Source organism: Strongylocentrotus purpuratus, unplaced genomic scaffold (assembly GCF_000002235.5).
Source record: "Strongylocentrotus purpuratus isolate Spur 01 unplaced genomic scaffold, Spur_5.0 spur5_scaffold_14, whole genome shotgun sequence".
Taxonomy (NCBI): domain Eukaryota; kingdom Metazoa; phylum Echinodermata; class Echinoidea; order Camarodonta; family Strongylocentrotidae; genus Strongylocentrotus; species Strongylocentrotus purpuratus.
In genome coordinates, this window is record NW_022145599.1 from 9,415,543 (window position 1) to 9,425,951 (window position 10,409).

A 10,409-nucleotide genomic window follows, 5' to 3' on the forward strand; every position below is an offset into this window, starting at 1 on the left:
GCATCAGGTTGATCATTTTCTCCCCATCGTAGCTCTCCTTGCATATTTGGCTTTTCTGTGCAGCTTCTTTAGAACGGAGGGGCAGTCTAAAGAGTGTTCCGTTGTAGTTGAATGGTTCATTTCCTCCACTGAAATCGAGCCCGAACACTCCATTAAATGGCTTGAACTGATCTGGGAATCTCCGGAGTTGTTTGGAGCTATTCAATCTGAGACGTACACCGGGTTGACTCTTGTTCGGGAGAACGTTTCCAAGGTGTGTGGTATGAGGGTCGAAAAACTGCATATAGTTCCTACTAACCAAACTTGGAACATCAGTTATGCGGTACACCGAGTTGAAACCGGTCCCGAACTTCCCGATCTTTTCAGCGTCCTTTTCCTTGGTACGCCCTCCAAGACGGAGAATGTTTTCAAAGTCTTGGTCTGTGAATACGGCATCGTTGTATACCCAAAGGGCTGGTCCCTGACAAGACTTCATTCCCGGATCGAACAATCTTTTGGTTTCTTTCTCGTTTCTTCTCATGTCAATGAGAAAGCGAACTTCCTGAGCTCCTGCATCTTCCGCATTCTGTATCATTTCACTAACGATGGCGGTGTCCACATAGTTGTTCTTGAGAATATTCCACAAGCGCATAGTCAGGGGTTCATGCTGCCCAGCTGGTGTGAAACCCTGCAATTCTTCTGTATCTAGGAGAAGTCGACTGACAGGTCGTACGTGGAGGAATATTGCAAGTTCCATCGAGATATCTGAATGAATCAAAGTAAAGTCTTCATCGTCATCCATCTCCTCATTGTCGGTGCTTTGTCTCAACCAGTCTCTGTCCACGTATGCGCTCTCATCAACTGGAATGAGATGACATTTTCCTCTTTGCGATGGAACAAGTAAGCGTACCCGAGCTTCTTTTGAAAGCTCTCCTGTGGCATGTAGATGGTGAAGGATTTGCAGTACAAGTTGGCGCTGTTTTTGTTGGAAGATTACATTTGCTGCTAGGACGTCACAATTGCTCTTGATTTTATGTAGTATTTCAACCAGAGCTTCCGAATTAGTGTCGATGTTCCTTTTGACCCCAAGCGCCTCAAACAGATCTTTAAACGCACAAGTAGCCTGGGGAATAGATGCCATGTAAGGAGCTAGATCGAACGGGAGATTACCTGTACACATTTTGCTTGGTTCCGAAAAGCCGTTGCCATTCCACACACAACACTTTACTCGATCCAATATATAGTTTCTGACGTTGGAATCACGTTGCCATTCTTTCCTCAGAAATGCATAGATCTCCTTGAGCATCGGTATTATGTCTGTTACATCTTGTTCTGTTCTGTATGTGGCATACTTCACACAATGTTCTATTTGTGCTATGACGTCCGAGATCACTGGAGAGTGGCATGTTATTCCAAGCAGAGTGAATGCTGTGGAAAACAGAACATCTTGTTGAGAAATAAAAGACTTGGAAGCTCCAGACATTAGCACTGCTTGTTTCGTTTCTATCAAAATCTCTTGGGGAGTTGTGAGACAGGATTGAGTGCTCCCACGCCATTCGAAATCTGGGGGGTAATATTCTGGCGGAGACTGTTTACAAGGGATACATCCTTTGTTCATCATGAAATCTCTTACAGTGCTGCCGTCGGCCAGTGAACGGTCAAAATGACCAGGGTTCTTTCCGATGAGATCGAGTAAAGCTCTGGCCTTCTTGGGGCACTGAGTTTTCTCAACAAGATCAACACATGCAACCATCTCAACTGGAGTAACTTCATTCGGTCCTCGCATACCAAGGCGGTTGAATACCGGCGTCAGATGAGCTGAATCAAATGGTGCACCTGGAAATACTCCCTGAAGCTCAAACAATTCACGGAGTGTAGGGTCATCTTGATGCATGAGGGCGCAGGATGTCTTTAGTTCGGCTCCTCCTAAGACGGTGATGCATTTCACATCTCGAAGTTTTTGATGCAGGTTACCGTCCATTTCAAGCGCAAAGAGAATGAGGTGATCTCTCAGATCCTGTGGCACTTTATCTAAATATGGCAGGAACGCTTCATCAAACAACCTGTTCAGATTGTATGTTCTAGTCTCTACCATATCACGTACTCCTGCCCTCTCGAGTGCTTGCCACGTCTTCTTTGATAGCTCTATCACTTCCACCATACTGCAACTGTGGCAGTACTCCTTCAGATACGTTGTCAAAATCTGTAAACAGTCGTCCTTGATTCCTTTCATCGTTTGCAGTTCCTCGCCGAGAAATACTACATTGTGAAACTGACGAGGTTCGTCATTTGTCCAGAAAACTGCTGGTTGTTTGCCATCCAATCCGCAGATTATCGTTTTGTAGAAAGCATTAAACAGCCCTGAACACACTGAATTCTCAGGTACTTTATCAACATCAGGCCACAACAACTCTGGCGACACATCTGTCCCGTATGTATTCTTGATCTGTTGAATGAACTCTTTGTCTGATAGAAGAGAGACATATGCTCGGCAAATCACGTCAGAGAGCAATATATGATTCCATCTTTCAAAAACAGTCATCCCATGTGGTGTCGGTGATTGTAGACTTCTTCGATCTTCGTTAATGGCGAACGTACCATCCATGTGAAATGGAAGCAGGCTTGGAACTGACAAAGGTAGACCGCAGTAGATCTTCCCCTCGATTTTCTGCAAATCTCTTACATTCAATGTGATAGCTACGGCAGCCGCTGGAGAAAGCCCATGTGATTTTCCTTCCTGAGATTGTGCGACAACTAATGCTTGTTTTGAAGTCTTGCATACCACTTTGAAGGTGTTGAAAGAACTCGTATGCTCCTGACTGCCTATTTCATTGGTGTGTGGCAATACTTCAGCTCCCCTTGAGGTAAGTTGGCAGCGGAATGATTCAGTTGACACGACGGTGCCGTCATCCTTAAACCTAGGAGAGTGAATGGTCTTCTGTATAGTGAGTAATTCCTCAGCCCTCGTAGGATCGCTAGAATTCTCAGAAAGGTAGAACAAGGCAACCTTCTTTACCTTTTTGGTGAAAACCAGGAGGTTTTGTGATGATTCCCACATTATCTGCATCAGGTTGGTCAGTTTTTCCTCATCGTAGCTCTCCTTGCATATTTGGCTTTTCTGTGCAGCTTCTTTAGAACGGAGGGGCAGTCTAAAGAGTGTTCCGTTGTAGTTGAATGGTTCATTTCCTCCACTGAAATCGAGCCCAAACACTCCGTTGAATGGCTTGAACTGATCTTGAAATCTCCGGTGTGTTTTGGTGCTATTTAATCTGAAACGAACACCGGGTTGACTCTTGTTCGGGAGAACGTTTCCAAGGTGTGTGGTATGAGGGTCGAAAAACTGCATGTAGTCCCTACTAACCAAACTTGGAACATCAGTTATGCGGTAGACCGAGTTGAAACCGGTCCCAAACTTCCCGATCTTTTCAGCGTCCTTTTCCTTGGTACGCCCTCCAAGACGGAGAATATTCTTAAAGTCCTGGTCTGTGAATACAGCATCGTTGTATACCCAAAGGGCTGGTCCCTGACAAGACTTCATTCCCGGATCGAATAATCTTTTGGTTTCTTTCTCGTTTCTTCTCATGTCAATGAGAAAGCGAACTTCCTGAGCTCCTGCATCTTCCGCATTCTGTATCATTTCACTAACGATGGCGGTGTCCACATAGTTGTTCTTGAGAATATTCCACAAGCGCATAGTCAAAGGTTCATGCTGCCCAGCTGGTGTGAAGCCCTGGAATTCTTCTGAATCCAGAAGAAGTCGACTTACAGGTCGGACTTGAAGGAATGATGCAAGGTCCATTGAGATATCTAAATGAATCAAAGTAAAATCTTCACCGGCATCCATCTCCTCATTGTCAGTGCTTTGTCTCAACCACTCTCTGTCCACGTATGCGCTCTCATCAACTGGAATGAGATGACATTCTCCTCTTTGCGATGGAACGAGTAAGCGTGCCCGAGCTTCTTCTGAGAGCTCTCCTGCGGCGTGTAGATGGTGAAGGATCTGCAGTACAAGATGGCGTTGTCTTGGTTGGAAGGCTACATCAGTTTTTGAATCGTCACATCTCTTCTTGATCTCATGCAGTATGTCAACCAGAGCATTGGAATTTGCCGCCATGTTTTTTTCAACTCCGAGCGCTTCAAACAAGTCTGCAAATGCAATAGTAGATTGCGGAATAGATGCCATGTAAGGAGCTAGATGAAATGGAAGTTTTACCGCACACATCTTGCTTGGTTCTGAAAAGCCACTTCCATTCCAGATACAAACTTTAGCTCGATTGAGGATGAGGTTCTTGGTGTTCTTGTCCTGGCGCCACGCTTCCATTAGAAATGAATAGATCTCCTTAAGCATTGGTACTATATCAGTAACATCTTCCCCAGTTTTCTCTTTTGCATACCTGACACAGTCTTCGAACTGTGTCATGACATCCGAAATTATTGGAGATGAGATATTCATTCCAATCTTTGTGTAGACTGTAGAGAAACGACTCTCGTCCTCCTGGGAAGTAAAGCATTTAGAGGCTCCACATGTCAGTACAGCTAGCTTACTTTCCCTCAGAATTTCGTGGGGACTTGACAGTCTCGTAGAAAGTTTACCATACCACTCAATAGCTGAGGGGTAATACTCTGGAGGAGACTGTCTGCAAGGAATGCATTGCTTCTGTTTCATATGATCAATGACAGATCTTTCGAGAAGGCTTTGGTTACTTGTGAGGAGCTCTAGTAGCGCTCGAGCCTTTTTGGGCTTTGAGATTCAGCAACCATCTCAACACATGTAATCAACTCGGATGAAGTAACTTCACTTGGTCCACGCATGCCAAGCTGTTTGAAAGCTACTATGAACTGAGGTGAATCAAATGGTGCAACTGGAAATACTCCTTGAGAGGCAAACAGTTCGTCAAGCAATGGATTCCTTGGATCAAGGAGTTCACAGGGAGACAATAAAGAATTATTCTTGTCGGGGATGAATTTCATATGACGCAAAATGTCTGCGCCTGACTTACAGTTGACTTTGATATCTTCCCAGTGCTTCATTATCCACTGCAAGACAAGTTGTTTCTCTTGCTTGGAGTACAACTGCCCTTCATGAACTTCTTCCAAGACATTCATTATCACCTGATATTTTGAAAATGGACAGACTTCTAACTTCTGTAGCAGACATTTAGACTTTGTTCTTCCATTGATCAAGAGCACCTTGAGCTTCAATGGAGCAGGAATATCGTCTTCGCAACATTCGATGTACCCTTCGCATTGTTCAATGCTGACCAAAGGTTTGTTTGAATTTCCGGTTCCATCGACTCTTTCAAATAGTGGTAGACAATTTAGAAGTTTCTTTCCATTATGGGAGACTTTTGCCTGTGCAAGATATTCCACGAGGACATCTCTATCACCGGTGAGAAGGAATGTAATCTCTGGACCAGTAGTTCAACATCTAAAAGCAGAAGGCATTTAACTACCCCTTCTGATGTTGGGAACTTGATATATTCGTCACGCATGATAGCTGGATGGCGGAGAACATAATCAGGACAGTTTGTGACTGTCACTCCGTTCTGTTGGAGAATGTTTGTCAGATCATTTGTCAATGTGAGATAACCGTCAGATGTTTGGTGACTTCTCTGGATAATTGCCGACTTTTGGAACAGTGGTCGTAATCTTCTACCCTCACCATCGGCCTCAAACAACGGTACAAGATGGATACCTTCAAAGAGAAGTAACTTACTTGAACTCTCTCTGTACAGCATTGACCAGACCTTTTCAAGCCATGTATTTAGAGAAGGCCCTTGTGTGTCCAGTATCCAGGATCCTTGATCGTCTATCCGAGTTTTCATACTGATCTTCAAGAGCTCTGCTACTGCATCAAGGGTCAATGATTTCAGCTGATAACGCCCATCTGCATATGAAATAAAAAAAACAGTTACACTCATTAATTTATTTACACAAAATGTCAATATGCCTCTATTGTTGAAGAAACTCGATATAAAACTGTCACTAAAGGTAATGAAAACATTCCCATAAGGTCGTATTTTGCATCACTTTTAAATAGTATGAAAATATAAGAATCAAGTCATTTTCGACGATGCCCGGCTAAAGAATACAGGCTCTGCATAATCCGTTCAAATATTTTGCCCATTTTCAAAAGTTAATCTATCCAGTTCGCACCAATGAATGTACTTTTCTGATAAAAGCAACATAAATCTAGTGAATCAAACGAAAACAAATCAAAGAAATGTGCCTGCGGCAGTTCCTACAGGATACGTGGTTGACACTTCGCCCCCCCCATATATCAGTGCACTAACTCATTCCATTTCAGGATTACAACCTGATTTTCAGATACCTAGCTGTATACTTTCTACTCGAAGGAAAGATGTCCACATAACATTGTGACGAAATTAATATAATTATTCCAGCTGTAATTAACAATCTCTAATTTTATCTCAACTGAATGAGTCCACTAGTTCAATCATATTCTATTTTGCTGTATTTCTCATCTTTACCTAAGGTAATTCGGTTGGTGGATAAAATAATGAAAACCAAAACACACCCATATTTGACAGGAGTTGATGAAGCGGGTTGTCCTCTGGTACCGTTTTGATGAATTGATGATTTCCTCCTGGTACAAGCTGTCGGTGGAACTTGGTGGTTGGTATGTACACTTTCTTGTCATCAGAACTCGAGAAGAAGTGGAAGCTTCCGTCATCGAGAGGAAGAAGACATAATCCTTCCAGATCTTGTCTGGCGTCCTCTCGCAAGATGAACTCAAGGATCAGAAGCTTCTCATCAGCATTGAGCTTGGTCAAAATTGCAGGATCTTCACGGAGGCAACGGCAAAGGCTGGAAGCAGAAACAGTGGATATCTGATCTTTGTAGAACTTCCTGATGGCCTGTCTGCACACACTGGGAACCCTTGCGTATGCAATGCCTTTGATGTTGAAGCACTTGAGGATGACCTTTTCCATATCTTTATCCACATTCAATTCGTTGAACTGGACGTCGGCGATGTTCATCCACCCATTGTTGTCGCTATGTATAATAGTTTCCTGGAAGAGAGCATTGTAGAATGGTTCCAAGAGAATGTCCCAGTTTCCACGAACCGCTTCATGATCTGGCCACGATCGATAGATGCAATCGACGGTCACGCTGTCGTGAGAGGTGTGACTACTAATGGCGTATTTGATCGCGTCGACATATACAATGGGAATAAGTTCTCTCACAAGAAGTTGGTTCCAATGTGCTAGAGTGTCCGTTTGGTCAGGTCCGGGCCACTTGATCCCGCGGCGATCGCTATTGACAGCAAAGAATCCATGCACATGAACTGGTAAACCCGTCCGACTCTCCTCACCAGGTGGCAGGGGGAGAAAGCAGAACACTCTACCAATGTTGTTATTCTCTGCCTCACTTGCTACATTGCTTGGTTCTGAAGAACTCACGGGAATAGCAACAGCTGCCCAAGGGAGATGACTTTGTTTCTCGGCCAAATCTGAAAGCTCTTGAGACATGCTATCACCCGCGATATGATGACTAACAACCCAGCGTTGTGCATTGGATGCCTCCGGTGTTTCGGTAGTGAATGTCACACAATCAATCAGCTTGATTGGCCCTCGGCGCCCGCTCACATCAGAGCAGTAAGTTTCTAGACGTGAAGAAAATTCCTTTCCCGGTGGATGTGTTTCTGGATCGTGTTCCCTTCGAACTCGTACAACAAGTGATGGCTCTTGCAGATCGGATCGCCTCTTTAACACCTCGATGTTATTCAAAGAGCGCAAAAACAGCATAGCAACATCAGCATCGGCTCGAAAAGCCAGGAGGAGCTCGCTTAATGTGCCTTCATCGCTGTATATTTTGTCACTTAAACTATTTGCCGCATGCCGCAGAGGAAATCTAAACAACGTGCCGTCGAAATATCCCGTCGAAATCCCTCCTGTTACTCCGGGAAATATGTTGTGGTACGGTTGAAACTGGTCTTCGTTCTTCGAGAATATGTCGCTGTCGGATCCGAGACCAAATTGCCATCCAGTTTTGACTCTACCACGCTTGTCAAAAAAATGTTCCTCTAATGGATCAATGAATGCCAGCTTTTGGTCGCTCATGATGCTCGGTAAATCTGAAAAGTAATCGAAAGGGTGATAATTATTAAGTATAAAAGTAATAAAACAATAATGCTTGCAATGCTAAAAAAGTATATAAAAGTATATGAAACAATCCAGGTGCATACCCCCCCCCCTCAATTTTTTTTTTGTGTGTGTATGTTTTGGAGGAACCACCCCCGCCCCCTCACCCCTCATTTTTTTTTTTAATTAAAAAAAAGAAAGAAAACGAGAATTTTGCTAATGGGTGACCAAAAAAAGGTGACATTACCCACCCAGCCCCCCCCCCAAAGGAACGAAATATCGATCGGCCAAATTTTCTAATTTCGGGACAATTTTTTTGCTGTTACCATCTTTTTTCAGCAGCTTTGTCTGAAAGGACCAAACTCTCCAGTAACTACTATTATCAACTACTACTATTTTGATTATGCTCTGACTTTTCAAACTCAGCAAGTATTTACTTCACCCTACAAAGATAAACCACTTTCCATTTAAAAAAAACCCGCACATTTCAATAGCCAATAGGCGCCGGAAAACAACTGCAGAGTATCAAGACATTTCCCTCAGGAGGGGCTAAACTACTCTGGTCTATAACGAAACGACTTTTAGGGGTCTTTATTTGCGGCACAGGCATGGGAAAGGGGTGGTATCACCAAAGTAAAACATTTTTAGAATATTAACAAGGTCATTATGGGAACGTGTCTATATGTTGTGTGTTTCCATTTTTTAATCTATGTATCTATTGTATCCAAGCGCTGGGATTTCATATTAGGGGGGGGGGGGCGGTAGTGAACACGCGAAGCGTGCGAATAACTTAAAGAGCGCGCGTAGCGCGCTCCCTAGGGGGTTGGTGCAGAAGGTGCGGAAGCTTTGCAAGAAGACGATTCGTTGTACCTTTCTCGACTCATAATCCTTGTCTGAATTCAGTCCGCCCCTTCTGCGCATAGCGCGGAAGCTTTGACGTATTACTAGACAAAGAAAACGATTCGTTGTACCTTTCTCGACCCTTAATCTTTAACTGTATTCAGTCCTCCTCTTTCGAAGCGCGGAAGCTTTGACGTTTCATTAAATTATTATGGAAAAAGATGATTCTTTGTTCCGTTCTCGACTCTTAATCCTTAATTTGAACTCAATTTCCTCCCCTCCCGCGCAAAGCGCGGAAACTTTGAAGTTTCATCAAATTATTAGAGAAAGAAGACGACTTGAAGTACCGTTCTCGACTCTTAATCCTTGTCTGAATTCAGCCCCCCTCCTCCTGCGCATAGCGCGGAAGCTTTGACGTATTATTAGACAAAGAAGACGATTCGTTGTACCTTTCCCGACCCTTAATCCATATCTGTATTCAGTCCCCCTCTTTCGAAGCGCGGAATCTTTGACGTTTCATTAAATTATTAGAGAAAGAAGACGATTCTTTGTTCCGTTCTCGACTCTTAATCCTTCATTTGAACTCGATTTCCCCCGTTCCGCGCGAAACGCGGAAGCTTTTACGTTTCATTAAATTATTAGAGAAAGAAGACGATTCGTTGTACCGTTCTCGCCTCCTTTCCCTTTTTCTTCCTACGTCCTCTTACTTTTTTTCTTCTCTTTCTCTTTTTTTTTTTTTTTTTGCCCGGCATTTTGTTTTATGGGGGCGACCGCCCCCACCGCCCCACCTGGCTACGCGCCTGTTGGTATCGTTCTCACCTGTTATGTGGTACACGGAATTGAATCCAATGCCGAAACGTCCAACTTTCAGGCGATCCGTTTTCTTCTTGCTGCGGGCAGGTGTCTGAATCCCATTCCAGTCGGCTTTCTTGAACTTGGCGTTGTTGAAAGAGTAAAGAGCTGGTCCCTGGTAAGGTGCTAGAGAATCTAGGTACAGCGTCTCGGTCCCATGGTGCCGTACGTCATAAAGGAATTTGACAGTATTTGCGCCGGCATCCTCGGCGTTCTGGACAAGCTCCTGCAAAGGCAAAGTAGCGTCAATTTACCAGGGCATGACTTTGTGCTCTTACAAAAAAGAGTCTATGACAATGTACACTAAACTTGTTTTCTTCATGTATCGTACCTCAAATTAATTGTAATCCACCATTCCCAACCCCTCCCTTTCCGGGATCGGCCTATGTAAGAAGTTAAGAACATTACTGACTCGTAAATTTTTGTTATAATTTTTTTGTAGTAGGTCAAAGTCTATATAAAGCCGAGACAGTTGCACTTAGTACAGGGCCGATACATATTTGTCAATACACTTAACGAGGCTTAGATCTTGAAAAATATATTATTAATAACAAGCAGAAGCTCCCTACCTACATTATTCTCTACATCATGGGCGGCGCTCCGGGAAGGGGGGGGGGTGGGGGCGGGGCGGAA

At 43.8% G+C, this 10,409-nt stretch overlaps 1 protein-coding gene across 1 annotated transcript; it reads right to left on the reverse strand.

The window, feature by feature from the left end:
• Positions 1 to 5,297: 5,297 nt before the first annotated feature.
• Positions 5,298 to 10,107, reverse strand: LOC115923719 (sacsin-like). Its single transcript, XM_030984984.1, has 3 exons — positions 9,744 to 10,107; positions 6,518 to 8,077; positions 5,298 to 5,866 (listed from the first exon to the last, which is right to left on the reverse strand). Exons 2-3 carry the CDS (start codon positions 8,061 to 8,063, stop codon positions 5,298 to 5,300), a joined length of 2,115 nt encoding a protein of 704 aa, XP_030840844.1. The 5' UTR covers positions 8,064 to 8,077; positions 9,744 to 10,107.
• Positions 10,108 to 10,409: the final 302 nt, after the last annotated feature.

Coding starts and splice junctions, on each gene's coding strand:
- LOC115923719 (XM_030984984.1), bottom strand. CDS start 8,063: ATGAGCGACCAAAAGCTGGCATTCATTGATCCATTAGAGGAACATTTT. Junction 5,867..6,517: donor TCAACTCCTGTCAAATATGG/GTGTGTTTTGGT, acceptor TTTCATATGCAG/ATGGGCGTTATCAGCTGAAA.